This window comes from Zosterops lateralis (assembly GCF_965231275.1).
Source record: "Zosterops lateralis genome assembly, chromosome: 3".
Lineage (NCBI taxonomy): Eukaryota > Metazoa > Chordata > Aves > Passeriformes > Zosteropidae > Zosterops > Zosterops lateralis.
The window spans coordinates 102,193,313-102,208,723 of NC_139764.1; the positions used below are offsets into that span (position 1 = coordinate 102,193,313).

At 36.8% G+C, this 15,411-nt stretch overlaps 1 protein-coding gene across 4 annotated transcripts in view; it reads right to left on the reverse strand.

Annotated features, from left to right (window-relative positions):
- Positions 1–536: 536 nt before the first annotated feature.
- Positions 537–15,411, reverse strand: part of CYRIA (CYFIP related Rac1 interactor A) — a 53,806-nt gene continuing 38,931 nt past the window's right edge. For 3 of the 4 annotated variants that reach the window (XM_083856468.1, XM_083856466.1, XM_083856465.1), the window contains 9 exons: positions 11,057–11,178; positions 10,062–10,167; positions 8,886–9,022; positions 8,724–8,801; positions 8,330–8,446; positions 8,156–8,235; positions 6,516–6,642; positions 3,864–3,934; positions 537–2,699 (listed from right to left, as the gene is read on the reverse strand). In XM_083856468.1, coding sequence (XP_083712594.1) covers positions 2,636–2,699; positions 3,864–3,934; positions 6,516–6,642; positions 8,156–8,235; positions 8,330–8,446; positions 8,724–8,801; positions 8,886–9,022; positions 10,062–10,167; positions 11,057–11,107 — 831 coding nt within the window. In that variant the 5' untranslated portion in view covers positions 11,108–11,178 and the 3' untranslated portion in view covers positions 537–2,635. Of the gene's footprint in view, positions 2,700–3,863; positions 3,955–6,515; positions 6,643–8,155; positions 8,236–8,329; positions 8,447–8,723; positions 8,802–8,885; positions 9,023–10,061; positions 10,168–11,056; positions 11,179–15,411 lie in introns of those variants that run through there. The other variant, XM_083856467.1, reaches the window with a different exon arrangement.

The window sequence follows — 15,411 nt, forward strand, 5'->3', positions numbered from 1 at the left end:
ATTTATGAGCATTCTGAAGTGCTGTCATTATGAGGCTTAAATATTTATAATACACAAACACGTTCTCTTACATAACAATGAGACAAAATAAGAAGCACTGACAAAATGGAGATCAATAACTTCGACCGTTAGTCTACACAGCTCTTCTTCCAAAAGCCATTAATTTGAATTTATCTTCCAATCAAATGAATAATCCTCTGGTGACCTTATTGATTATAAACACAACCTGAGATGGCCCCCATAGGTCAGGATGACTAATGTGAAGATTTATAAGTCAGAGAAAGGATTCATGCCCTCAGCAGTAGCAACATCTCCCTTGGTCATGATGACAAACAAGTGCTGAGATATGTCAGAAAAACACAAGTTTTTTTAAGTGATGTGAGGTTATACTGTTGTAGTATACAAGTGAAACCAGTGCTTTTAAAATAAACTACAAACTGGACACATAAAGGTGAGCCTACTATATGAATCAAAACTTTAAATGAGGTATTTCTCAACCTGTTTATGTTGCCACTAAATATTGGGAGTCCCAAAGCTTACTGTACCAAACTTTTTATTATTTCAAACAAAGTTCTGTACAAAAACATCAAAGCGCGCAAAGAAATTCTGTGACTTCAGCAAACAGCACATGACAACTCACAGAATGCTTTAAAGTTTACATTTTTATTATACAAGTGACAAAGTTTTGCTCTGGGCCACTTAAAGATAAGACTTCATTGTTTGACAAAAAATTGCAGGTAAGCATATATTAACTTCAGTTATCAAAGCTCAACAGAATGGCCTGTCATCCACCTAATTTACGTAACTGGAAGTGACAATGAACAAAGCAGGATTTTCCCTAACATACATTTTTAAATGTCCCTCCATTAAAAATGGAGCCTGTAAACAGTGGATTTACTACTGTGAAAAAAGTGTGGTCACTGCTTTCAGAAAAAGATCTAATGTGAGTGAGTTCTAACTTTCTCCCTGACAACAACATAGCAACTGGCTGCTGCACCTGCAGAGGGGTGACATGAATGCTGGAGTTGTGGTGCTGCCCAGTATCAGGACATGCATGACATTGGCACCTGTGGGTTCTGATCAGGCCTGAGAAACCTCACAGGGGTTGCTCTGCTCAGAAATAAGCTCTCAAGTCAATCCCTACTCCAGACAACTTGTGACATTAGTACTGTTTAAGGACTGAGTTCAATCACACAGTTTGTCACAGTGCAGCCAAGTTTCAGCAGACCAAATGCATCTTCAAAGTCTTAAGGTAATGTTTTTAGAAGAGATGTGCATGAAAATTCCAGTGAAAGCACACAAACCCTGATTTATCTATATGGGAATAAGCAAATACAATCTGAATCTGTGCACAAGCACTGGAGTTTCCACACATACATGCAAGCAAAGTACACAAAATCAAACACATTTTCAGAACGTGACCTCTGCAAGAATATATGTACAGCAACTGCAGACCACCCAGTAGACACACTTAACAAAGCATGAGCACTTGGCTGCTTTTGGCAAAGTATTTCTACTCCATTAACTGGAAAATTTATCAGAAAGTAAGAACAAACAACTCAGCAAGGAAATTAACTTTTTGAAGTATCAATCACATCTCAAAAGCCAGTGAAGAGCAGTCAGCTGATAAATACTTCCGTATTGACTTTGAATCATATAATGAGTAACACTATCAGGAACTTAATGGAGTTCCTAAGAACAGATCAGCTCTTAGATTTAAACCATCCCTAATCTGATGTGGCCTATTTGACACCAGGGAAGCTTGCTACAGGAGAGTGCACTGGTTTAGATCAGCCAAAAAATTACTTACTGACTAGAGCTGTCTGGTAGTTAATGTTCACTGTGATATATTTACAGACAAACCTTTTCCAGTTAACTCAAGACATTAGTATTTTCTCTTTCCTTTCTAAATCCAGTAAAATTTCAGAGTTTTCAAAATCCATCCATGATCTTTAAGCATATTTTCTGTTTATTTATACTGCATCTGAAAAAGGATATTAATTTCCTCAGTTGTTGAAAGGTATGGGTTATACTTAATTAAAAAAGTAAAATTATGTGTTTGAAATACATTTTTGGATGTCAGACAGCACACAATCCTGTAAATTAGGTGACCTCCACTTGTTACAGGAAAGACAATGCATTTTATGAGAGTGATGAACATTCAGGTATTCTCCTATTCATACTAGTTTGACAAGATCCTAAAACTGACCAAAAAATTGGGCACATGTTCTTTAAAACATACCAAATGAATTTTGCTTTCTCTTATAGTAACTTTCTTCTTTAAAGTTCCTTTTCTGTGGTACCTTTGACTTTTCAGTTTGATTTCCATTTTGTCTTCACTACTACTTACTTCTCTGATAGAGAAGGTGTTTAAGGATTAAAATGCACAGATAAACTGTCATAACTGAAGTATCTAATTAAAAAAGTATTTTAAAAGTCGAAAGATAAAGGCTAGAATAAAAACTTAGGTTGCACTATATAAAGTCAGTCAGGTTATGAACAGATTCATATATTTTAGCAATGTGAAGAAAATGGTTATGTAAATACACACAAGTATTAACATCAAACTGTATTAAATTATGTAAACATACACATCTTCTGTGGATCAATACAAACATCTACTTGTCTCTGGATACTACTGCAGCATAGCTCGAATTTGTTTTGAAGTAGATTCATCATTCAGGTGTTTTGTAGTGAACCTAGAAATTACAAGTTAAAACAGTAATTGATAAAATGAACAGGAATAGAAGTCTGAACACTTGAGCCTGTTTTTGAAATCAGCACAATTCAGTTACATAAAGTCACATGTTCCTCTACTGATCACTACAATTCAACTGGCAAGAATCTGGTGCTCTTTGTCTTCTAAATACCCTATGCAATAAATCATTCCCTGCTAAAAGGTGGAGAACTGTGGCTAAATTGTGTTTGGTATCTGTCTATGACATTGTCATAATCTTGGGTCAAAATCTCTCATTTTTCTAGTTAAAAGCCTCAAAAGAAGCAAAATCATGAAAAGACATAAGAAATAAGGTAAATACTACAATCACTTAGGAATCTAGACTGAATTTTGCCATAATCTATGACTTAATCAGACTAATATTCTGAGAGGACTACAGAGCTTTAGTGTGTGTTTTCCATTTAAACCCAAGCATTCTCCACTGTTTATGCTAATAGGGAGACTGCTTATAACATAAGTTTGAAACACTCTTGATACTTGAAGGATTTAACTCCACATCAACTTTAATTCAAAAGACATAATAAGCAAATATGCAGTTCTCCCTCTATCCAAGCATTTAACAGCTGGAGGAGAACTCAGCTCTGAAAAATCTGGTACTGACTCCCTTCTCAGCTTCAGAGAAGTGTCAGACCCCTGTGTGTCTTCCTTTCCAAGACAGCACCATAAACAGGATTGGGAATTAGGATGCTGTTTTCTTGAAATGGTACAATTTAGCAAGATAAAAAAAAAAAAAAAAAAAAAAAAAAAGTCTTATAAAGATGGAAAGGGAGAAGGGAAGTACTTAGGATTTGAGAAATAGAAATCTAACACTTAATTTATAAACTGTTCTAGATGCTGGGATATTTTATATAGCAAATCTTAGCTAGGATATACTGTTTATAACATTAATAGTTAGTGTATATTTTATATAGCAAATCTTAGCTAAGATATACTGTTTATAACATTAATAGTTAGTGTTTATTCAAGTGAAATGAAATGGGAAGAAATTAATATTAAAAAATTGCAGGTGATGAAGGCAAACTTGACAGCATAATCTTATTAAACCAATCTTCTAAAGTGAAGACTCTCAAATATAAAGAGATTGCGAGAAAAATAAAGGAATTTTCGAAGGCTGAATCACACATACCTGAGAGCATTCAGAAGTCCTTCCACAGAGTCAGGTGGTTGTTCCTTTAAAACTTTTATGCATCCCTTCATCTGGGAACAGAAGCATGCCACTATTGAACAATAATATATGAATTGCACTAGCTGAAAACAAGGAAATATTTCACCATATGCAGGCAGATTTCTTTTCTTACTGAGTGTTAATGCAGCTTTACATGACACAAGAAAAGCATTACAACTTATTAAAAATTATCTCAAAGTTAAAAACCTGACTTTGGAGAAAACATTGACTTTAAAAAGCATTTGTAGAGAGGAAATTATGTATCAAGTCTCTGTATTTTTAACTTGCACACTGTTTCTCCAATTCCAAGTAAAAAATACAAAAAAAAAAAAGATCATCTGATATAAGCCAAAAAAAGAGGTTTTGAGAGTTCCATGTCATTGCTATTAACAATTCTAAGAAGAGGTGTTTCAACTTCGACTTTTATTTCTATGTCTGCATACAAGCAGGCTGCAGTCACTGTGGGGAGAACTCATCACCACTGTCGGGTTCCATCTCCTGTTGCCTTTCTTCTACCGTGAGTGGAGCTCTGCTTGTAAGAGCAGCTGCTGCACTGGGACCTTAACACCCCACTCACCAAACAAAGGACCCTTTGCCATCTGCTGGGGCGCCTCAGGGGAAACCCCGGGATGCCAACCCTGCCTGGGGCTGGGCTGCTGCTGCCCAGTCCTGCCGTTCCTCTTCCACTGCTCTGTTTTCCTGCTGCACCGTAGCCCTGCACCCCCTCCCTGCTGGGACGCCCCAGGGTTCCAGCTAATGCTGAAGAGTTTCTGATACAACTCCTCCACCAGCCCAGGATTTCTGCTCATTCCTGTTGTTTCAGCTTGCTGCTTCCCAGAGTCCTGCTGGAGCACCAGGATTGGTGCCCCAGGGTTTCTGAAGCAAAGCCTCTCTTCCATCCCTTCCTGTCTGGGCTCAGCCGCCATCGCCCCGTGCTCCCTGAGCCCGCCCACAGCGCCCCCTGCAGCCGCGGGGAAGTCACTGCATCCGCCCTGCCCGCCGGGAGCCACCAGCGCCCCCGCTGGCTGTGACCAGAACTGCACCAAAGGGAAAGTGCTCAAAAAGGGGGAAAAGACTCAATTGGGTTTTCTGGTTTTTTTTTTCTTTTCCTTTTGTTAGTTGTTGCTGCCATTGTTGTTGTTCATCTGTCTTGTTATATACACACATACTTGTAAAGAACTGTTATTCCTTTTCCCATATCTTTGCCTGAAAGCTCTTTGATTTCAAAGTCATAATAATTCAGAGGGAGGGGGTCATGTTCTCCATTCCAAGGGAGGTTCCCACCTTCCTTGGCAACACCCGTCTTTCAAACCAACACAGTTGTCTAAGCTAGGAGACTGCAATTAACTCAAAATACAGCCTCAAGTCTTGAAAGAATAAGGAAAGGGCAATATACTGCACTGCCCCTGAAATTCTGTTGAAATAGCTTGAATGACTAAAGTGAATAGTTTGGAGAAAATAACTGTTTACCACAGTTAAACAAACTCATCATCTCAAACATTAGGAGACTTTTTTAATTACAAAAAAATCACTGAACTAATTATGCAAATCAAGATTTGGGACCATGTATTCATTTTTTTAAAATGAGTCATACAGCTCCTTCCTCCCATTTACATCTAGCTAACCTTCCTGTAAGATTACAGGGATTTAGGACAAATATGAGAAACAAAGTATACACAATGTATATTTGGTCCTATCAGAATTTCATTTGTATTGCTTCTGTAGGCAAGAGACTGAACTAGCAGTCAAGAAATCTGCATTCGACTCCGAGGCTCTATCTGCTTCATGACCTTGAGAAAATCTATTTACCTCACTGTGACAATTCTTTCTCTCTGTAGAGAGTCTAAGAGGAGATGTGGTAAAATTCTGGTATCCACAGACGCAAAATGCTAATGAAGACCCAGTGTCATGGAGGGCAATAATATGTTTTTTTCTTTTCTTTTCAGACAGGCTTTCTTGTAAAGGGAAACACTTGGCATCTTTTTCATTAATAACAGCTTATTTCTGCTGAAAGAAGTGGTGCATGAGATTAAGGTTTGTAAAAACATGTAGAAAAAACAAGAGTACTCTTTCCATGTATGCTTGCAATTTCTCAAATGGAAAAAAAAGATTTCTCTGTGACTGGCCACGCCAAAGATAAAACTGAGGGATCTTTATCAACATTACAACAGTACCATTTCAGTTCTGCTACTTCAGATCTCCAACAAAGCAAAGACAACACTGAATATCTACTTATTTACAAGAGAACTACTGTGAAAAATGAGCATTTCAGCATCAATAGATTACATGATTTAAAAATAATTATTACCACAGAATATATTCCAGGCTAGGTGTAGTATTAAATTATTTTAGCCTAACTATACAGTTGTCAAGAAAGCAGAGCTAACAAAGAAAAATTATTATCTGTGTCTGGAAGAAAATAAAAAAGTAAAAAAGCTAGTCCTTATTTTCAAACAAACTGATGTATTAAAGTGCACAGGTGATGACAAATTCTAAATTTTGCCATTCAAAAGTAATTAGAATTATTCATACCAAGCCGTAAACTTGTGTTGAAAAAGAGCTGCAGACTAGTATTCTCAAACCTACAGAGTATTAAAGAAAGGCCTCTCTTACATCAATCTTTGAAGTCTTTGAGAAAGCTCCCACAGGATGAACGTGATCGTACAGAATAATAACTCCCACCATTACTCGCATGCAGAACATAAGAGTCTCTTCACTGGTGAATCTACTCCTGTACTCTCTGGAAAACAGAACAAAAGAAACAAACATTCTGGACCTTTTACTAGACAATTTTAAAAACTATACTGTGAGTGTGTGAAATCTGAACCAGAAGTGTATTTTAAGGTTGCAGATGCACATTAGTAAGACACTAAATATCTGTGAATTCCAGAAGCCTGTGCCAAAAGAATTTAGAAGAATGGTTAAAGAGTAGATACATGTAAACCTCTTGTCACACCCATGCGCAGTTGAGATCCTCAAAATGATCTGATGATGGCTTCATGGAAAACTTAATGAAATTTGATGGAGACTGATCATACTTCAGTTTAATCTCAGCAACACCACATGCTGGGACCTCAAAGGAAAGCTACTATTTTTGCTTCAATTCCTACTTTGGATAGTTAAGTGGGACCTAAGTTCAGCAGCTCAGAAGTTCAGGGTTTCACTAAAGTGGATTGTAATAGTCATTTGTGCGCTCTCTCTCTCTCTCTCTCTCTCTGTATTGTAGTACCTCTCAACCTACAATAACTTCAACTTTTATTCTTCCAGAGCATTGTAACATGAACAGATAGATTCAAAGGCTACAGAAATTTTCATGTGAAAATGCTTGATTATCGCACAATTAGAATTAAATATCAGATAATCTTCCAGATGACTCACAACCTTTTTTCTCCACTTTTGCCAAAAAAAGAGCTGACTCATAAGGCAACTTTTCAATTACTACTTCTATGATGTCTCAGGATTGTGAGCTGAGTCCCACCCCTACAGACAGTTCTCCAGAATTTTCATGAACAAACTCAAACCCCAGGAAGTCTATCCTGTACATGGCTCCATGAACAAATGACTCATTGGCAGAACGACTACCTTGACTCTATCTTGGAGGTGTTTTCCAGTCTAAGAGACATCTAAACTAAAATAAACTCCAGTAAATGCATACCAAAATAATAATAAAGAATCCCACTGGCTATTATTATCTACGGTAGCATATACAAACACAATTGTACAGCTGAGTACATTTGTATGTATGAAAATTCATACAGCTGAATTTTTCATATCTGGAATAAGATGGCTGCATCCAAAAAAAGATCTACTTAAATGATCCTTGAAATAGCCCCTGTGTACTTCCTAAAGTACTGCTTGGAAAAGCCAAAATCTTGCCCTCTGTGTGCTAATAATTGAGCAGCACAGGCAAACAGGAGGCAGCAGTCAGCCTTTGGCTCTGGTTAGACAAGACACAGACACTGAAGCCTGTGAGTGCATAAGATTATTATACTCATATTTTAACCTTTTGTTGAAATGCAGACTGGCCATGCAAGCTCTTCCCAACAGAACTTAACATTGATTCATGAAAGATATCATTGAGTGGTTAGAACAGCAGGCAAGGCTTTCTAATACCAGGTTGTGCTTTGTATACAAAAAAATTAGCAACTTAAGGCAAACATACAGGGATTCACTTGAAAAAATAGCATCACAGATGGTTAATTAAAATATAAGTTCTGTCATATGAGCCCCCCAAGATTTAAGATAAAACTTACGGTGTTTCCAACATGACTTTACATACACTGGCCATAGTACTTAGACAGTCCGTTGTATTTTCAATTGGTAACGTTTTGTTCTGTAATGGTAAGAAAAAGGCAATGTTCAGTAAAGTATCTTGTAAAACTAAAATCAAGAATGTCTGTGTTAGACCTTTCTCCCCCCTTACATACTTCTGATACAAAATGTGTTGTTGCATTACTGAGGGTTTTCAGCATTGGTGTGGCCTCTGCATAGAACAGGGACATCCTATTGGCCATTTCATTGTTCACTTCATTCTCAATGTCTAGCTGATGAAAACAGGAGAAAAAATAGTCAGTAAAGCTCTTTAAAATCTTGCCAGCAGCAAGAGTAAAGATGCAGTACATGTTCATGTCAGCAAGCAGATTGTTGCTTGAATAGTCCTCTCTAATCACTTCATCCAGACTGCTGATTATCTCTTGGTGTGAAGGAGAGAACATGACAGCTACTGAATCAAAAGCCAAAAACTTTGCCACAAATGGCATAAATGCATCCTGACAAATAAATTCCTCACTGCATGCAGCACATCAGAGTTTATTTACTTACATGCATGTTGTTTATTCTGTTGCGACTTATTGTCCGCCTGTAGTAACTGAAGTCATTCTGAATTGCTGGGTTTCTCATCTTCCAGGAAGATAAACAGGAAAGAATCAGTTTTGGTTCAAAATATATGGCAAAAATCAACATGTATTGAAAGACTTTATTAACCTTAAGTTCATCAAAACGGAGAGTAAAATGTAAAATTTCTGCAAACTCTTTTGCTAGAGCCTGTTCCCGTTCCAAGTGCTGAGTTGGAGTGTAGGGAGGGCATGTCAAGGATTCTAGTAAACTCTGCAGGGCTTTCTCTGAATAAAAAACAGAAGCACAAATTGTAGTCAGTCCACACAAAGTTTTAACTACATATCTAAACATACTGCATTTGAAGGGAAGAAACCCTCCAAACATGCCAAGCCCTAACAGAAGTGTTTTTTCTTACTTTTCTGAAGTGAGAAGCATTAATTAAAGACACCTGCCTCTTCAGGCACTGCCATTTTCTCTCCATTTTGTATCATTGAACTCTTTTCCATTTTTGTCACTCTTTATCTGGGATCCCTATCAAAAATTCTAGAGGAAGCATTTTTCTTGCATTCAGATATTCAACACTTTCATCTTCCTCAATTATCAACAGATCAGTATAGAGATTATTCTGGCATCTCTGCTACTAAAGGTGTTCTCTTAGGCACTTCTAGTAACAGAGATAGCAATATACATCAGCTTCTGTGCCTGAAATTAGTAGCATAACTCAAAATGTGAAAGATATAGAGGATGTTGTAGAAGAATCCTCTTGCAGTAGGAGCCCTCTCACTTCATACATATATTCAAGAGTCGTAATTCAAAGAGTAATTACATTGCCTTTTGTGTTTGTTGGGATGACAAAGTCAGTGTACAACACATCCAACTTTGGATTTTCACCCTGTGAGAGAGTTTATTGATACACTTTCCCCATTATCCTTGCTTTAAAAAAGTCTGAAAATATTATTGGCTTACATTTGTTTTAAAACTCCAAAGGATCCAAATTACAAAACAATAAATTGCGTTACTCCAACATGAACCACTGAAGTGCAGAAACACGGCAAGAAACAGAGAAAAACTTTGTAGTTTTATCATGCTTTTTGCTTGTATGCTATTTAAGTAATATAGACAAACTAACAAATGATGAAATTAAGATTAAAGAGATGCCTTGATAAATGCAATTGCATTTACTAAAATGTCTGTTAAATGTCTGTTGATATCAAACAAATAATATTAACTCTAAAACTCTTTAAAAGTGTGTTGAAACACAAAACTTCCTCTTTCATTATATATAAAAAAACAATTAAACAGATGTACTAAAACAGGGCTCACCTAATCTGAGCGAAAACTCATAAAAGCGCTTTAGCCTTACAACCAGGGGACAGACTGAATTCCACGCTTTTTCTTGCAGCTGGATATCATTGGGATTTTGTATTGCCTGAAATGAAAATATTACTGTAAAGACCTGTGATAAATGAATAACAAGCAAGAGGTTGTTTGGAATTTTTCTACATTTTTAAGAAAAGTATTGTAAAACGTAGAAGAATTCTGAGACATTATATTGCACAAGATTCTAAAAAATACTGTGTTTTTCACCTTCCCTCTCCCCCTGTAACTGAAATAAAATTATTCGCTACAGTGAACCACTGACATCTAGAAATATGTTCTAGCATATTATTTTGGGAGCAAAACTATTGTAAAAGCATCAGGTATAACCTTTTGTGTGACTTCTGGTTGCAAAAGTAGCCTTTTCTTCAGGTTTTAATGCTTTTGAAATCTTCAACATGTTGAGGTTTTTAAGTAACCAACACCTCACACTAAGAGTATCTGCAAATCTGATGCAGCAAAAGTTTTGGTCACCTGAGAAAAATCCTAAATTACAGTTCAAAAGTGTACTTCAGGATCAGTCTCACAGAATAAGATGCCTCTAAATGGATGCAAAGTTATAATTTACTGTTGTTCATTATTCCACTTACACAAAAGAACAACTATCTGTACCGTGTATTTCTGACACCTGAGTATTACTTCTTCCATGTCCTCAAATTTGACTTCTGCCATGAGATACATGAAATAAGGTATATGAAATGGTGTTACTTGAAGTGAAAAATAATAATTACTAACAGAAAACCTGAAAGAAGTTCCAGCAGGCATAATTTTATAATTTCAAATTAGAACTTTATACTGAATGTTATGCATAATCTGTTACATATTTTAGAAATACATTTTCCCTTGACTTCATAGAATGTGCTTGGATAGAGAACAGAAGCAAAGAACACATCCAGTTTTGCTTGATTTTACTTCCGAAGAACTGTCATTAACAAACATACATCTCTAATTTCTTGTCCAGCTCCTTTGTAAGCCTGAAGATCTGCAAGCATGCTTTCTGAGTCCTGTAAAACTGCACTGATCTGGTTCCAGACCTCCCTCTCTCCATCCGTGGGCTGTGCATCTAAGAAGAGAAAAGCAAAATGCACAAAGTCAAAAGGAAGCTGCAGTACAAATGACAAAATTACTCAGTTCTACTTAACAATACCATATCCAGCTTGGCTATCTGTAACTCCATTCTGATGTAGTTTTTTCCAAATATACAATTATGCTGCCATTCTGCTAACATCCAAGCTTCTGCTTTTTATAGCAAGAAAGGAAAAACAGTACAGTTTTTGTATGCTCTGGCTCATAATGCCTCTTCTCAAAACGCAGCATTTTAAAGAGCAGCAGTATCATAAAGCAATATTATTAGAAAATAGGATAATGCATCAGTCCCTCTCTTTCACAAGCTACATGGCTCAATTACAAAGAATTGCTCACTTTTCTTGCAGCTTGGGGATAAAATCAGGCCTTTCAATGGATGGAGCAGTGGGATATTGTTCCACTTTGACTTTCCTCCAGGCTTCCTTAACCACGGTAATTTATTTCTCCTTTTGTAAAACAGATACAGTACTATTAAAAATAATTTTTTTCTTATATATGTCAGGGATCATTCCTGCCACTAAAATAAATCCAGCTCTGTCAGTAATCAGTTTTCAGGGTGTGAGTGACTTGTAGACCTTTATTGTTGAGAGAAATGATATTTGAAAGTAGATCAATTTTCCTATTCAAATCTCCTCCTATGGGATTTTCACAGCAGTGTGACACTAGGGAGTGATGTTATCCCCAGAACACTAACACATTAGACAAGGTAGAGATCTTCTGTCTTCTTTTGCTTTAAAACATAAAGATGACAGGCACTGACCAAAAGACTGGATGACCTACATATGGGATTGCAGTCTATATGTGAAGGAACAATGATATTGTCCCAGCAGATTTCTACAGAGACACAACTGTTTTTTCCCCCTTAGATTTGTATTAGCTTGTAAAGATAGAATGCTATTTTTTATGAAAGAATAAAATTACCTTGAAGCTGAATCTTAGAACTTAAAGACTACTTGTCTGAATTAAAAGCAATGACATAAATTCAGTTCAAAACTCATCAATTAAGATAAGCTACTGTATTGATCTCTACCTTAATAGAAAAGAAATATTAAAAATACTTTTTCTATTTAGTCATCTCACTGTCCTTAAGAAAACTGACAGAATTTTCTACCCATGCATCAGTATGAGATTCATTTACCCAGTCCCTATGGGAAACAAATTAATTGGTTCACACCGGAGCGTATGGAAAACAGGCATTCATTCCACAATGTCTCAGGTTCAGATAATTTGTTTAAATGTTTCAAGTAATCTATGGACTTTTCATGAACAGGACACAGATGTCTGAGATTTACATATTTGTAGCTTCAAAGCAACTTGTACTTAAAACTCTTCCCATATTCCTATGGCATCATGAGTCCCACATGAGTGCACATGTAATACTGACTGGACTTTCCTTTTATTCTGGAAGTTTTCCTTTCTTTTATTTAAAAGGTGAAAATAAACATAAAGTGGGCTTAGTTAGCTGGGTTTTATAGACAAAATATTTCACATAACTAAAAAATTCCTCTATCCTTCAAAAAGTGAGGAAAAGGAGCACTGAAAGGGAAAACTGGCCCCACAGGAAAATCCCACAGGACTGTTGAACTGGCCCATCAGTTGCATTAAATGTACACTGTTCCAGACTGGTTCTTTCCTCAAGCTGCAAGAAGTCTCAGGTACACACCGTAAGGGGTTTTGCCATCTTGTGATAAACAAGCAAAACAGAAAACCCTTCTGACTTTAAAGGGAAAGCAATGATCCTGAGAAACAGTTACCTACCATACAACAACAGAGCAGGGAAAGGTAGGAGTCACATAAAAATCAGTATTGGCATTTTAACAGTTAAATAAGTTAATGAAAATAACATTTCAGTGAATACTAACATAAAAGAGAATAAATAACTTGTTAGTGCAGTTCATGAATGCAAAACCTGCATGTGTGGGTCACCTGAAGCATCTTGTTTAACTTTGTTGGTTACAAGGTACTTATATGTTAATTTTTACAATTTATTTGCTTTAAAAGTTCTAGTGTTTAAGGGGCATGCAAATGCTATAGACTACACAACACTTTGGGATTTCAAAAAGGCCTTTAGTAACACCCTTTACTGTAAGTATTTTTTAAAACTTCCCAATTCATCTTTTGGAAGTTAGTGGAAGGAGGAATATTTCAAACTCAATGAGCTTTCTGTAGTATCCCAGCACTTGGGGAAGTAGGAGCAAGAGGCAGGTAGGCGTGTGAAAGAGGGAAAGAAAGGGAAGGGAGAGGAAAAGGGCAGCAAAGGCTCAGGAGCAACAGGCTTAGCTTGCATTTGCAGAAGCAGTTTATATTTATGTTGAAAGTGTTTAGCTTAAAAAGAAAGGTAGGGAGGATGATTCAGGCTTTTTTTAAAAAAAAAACCCCATGCATTTATTTATGAAATAGAAGTTGCGCAAACAGATGTTCTGATAATACCATGGCCATGTTTCAAAAGGGATTTTACAAGAAGATCCTGCCAAAAATGGTCAGCTGAAATAACCATAATGGATCACTTTGTAAACAATTTCATCTTACTGTTAACAATAATAATAATAATAATAATAATAGCAACAACGACTAAAAGCAATCAAGACTTCATGACAGATTTTGACTTCTAAAATTGGCTTGCTATTCCAATGAAACCAAAGCTTGTTTCTCTGCTCTGAATTAAAAAATGCCAGCCAAGAATTGCAATGTGGAACCGCTGGCTGGCTATGCTCACCTCTTATCCCCACACCAACAGAGAAGCAGCACATGCTTCAGGAACCTGAGCCCATTTATAAATGAAACCACTTCTACTGACTAACCCACGATGAATGCAAGCCCTCTCTCTAATACCATAATAGCCAGACTCACTGCATTTCAAGGCTGAGTTTTTAGAATACTCATGAATAGCAATCAGAGCATTCTATCTTTAATAAAACAAAATAGAGAACCCTTTCACCTCCCTTTGGACAAATGCTTCTAATGCAAACCCTAAACCAAACAACTACATGAATCTTGTATTAAATTAATGCAAGAGTCAGATGATGCTTGAATCTCCCATATACAGACTCTACCAGCAAAATTTGAAAATTTTAGCTCTGGAGAGAAATACACTTCCATTGGCTCCATCAGAAACAACCAGGACGTGGTAATTCATCTATTCCATAAACACATGCTCTTTTTCACATTTTCACATGTTTTTGGATGGAACTTTGGACTTCACAAAGAACAAGAGGAAACCTGGACCCACTACAGTTCATTTGTGGATACAATAAGCATTTCAGGTGAACAGTGGGGCATGAAAGTGGGGTCGTCATTATTTTCTTAGCAAAATACCTGCCATTTGTTTCACAAAACCTTCCTAGCATGTAAGGTATCTACCTCATCCTTCAAAAAAATGTGAGTTAAAAAAAACCATAGAAACTTCTAGGTAGGTAAAACACTCATAGGACAAGATTTAATATAGAAAAGATGTGATGCCTTTGCCAATATCAAATGAAGTGTAACAATATCTCAGTAATTAATTTTAATGAAGAAAGAACAGTACTATGAACAGTACTATGAACAGTATTAGAAGAAGCACTTCCAACTCACACAGCCTTTCTGAATCTGAAATGCAGGCCAAAAGTTGAGAACTTTATTCCACCCTTAGGTGGTTAAGAAGATTCTCACTGAGGCTGGTTAGTTCTTCCATTTCAGTGAGTGTAAAATCATATTTGTCATAAAAATACCATCCCTTCTGGCCTCGACAGCATAGCAAAAGAAAGTGAGTTAAACAAGAGCTTTCACGAGTTCTGCCTTCAGCTTTTCTTGTCATGCCCACTGCTGAATGTGGCAAATAATTCCATCAGCCAGCAAGTTAAAGAGCAGTACACATATTTAACTGCATAATGCTGAAGTCCTATTTCAGATTTGTCACCATGACAATGATTTTTTTTTCCACGCCAATCTGGGACAAAATGAAAAGAAAAACTCAGAAATGAGCACAGGCATTATAACTACAGTGAGTAGCACTTTAGAGGGTACCAGCACCTCTTACACTCCATACATTAAAGAACCCCCAGTACTGGACAGAAACAGTACGCTATCCAGGCTACACGGGATTTTTAAATTTCATTCTTTCTAAACTAGCTACAATAAAGTGAAGCTCCCTAAATTGTTAATACTGGCTCCAGGCAGGGTGCTGTGCCAGGAAGACCAGTGCCCAGCTTCAGCTCTGCGATGGGTGGGG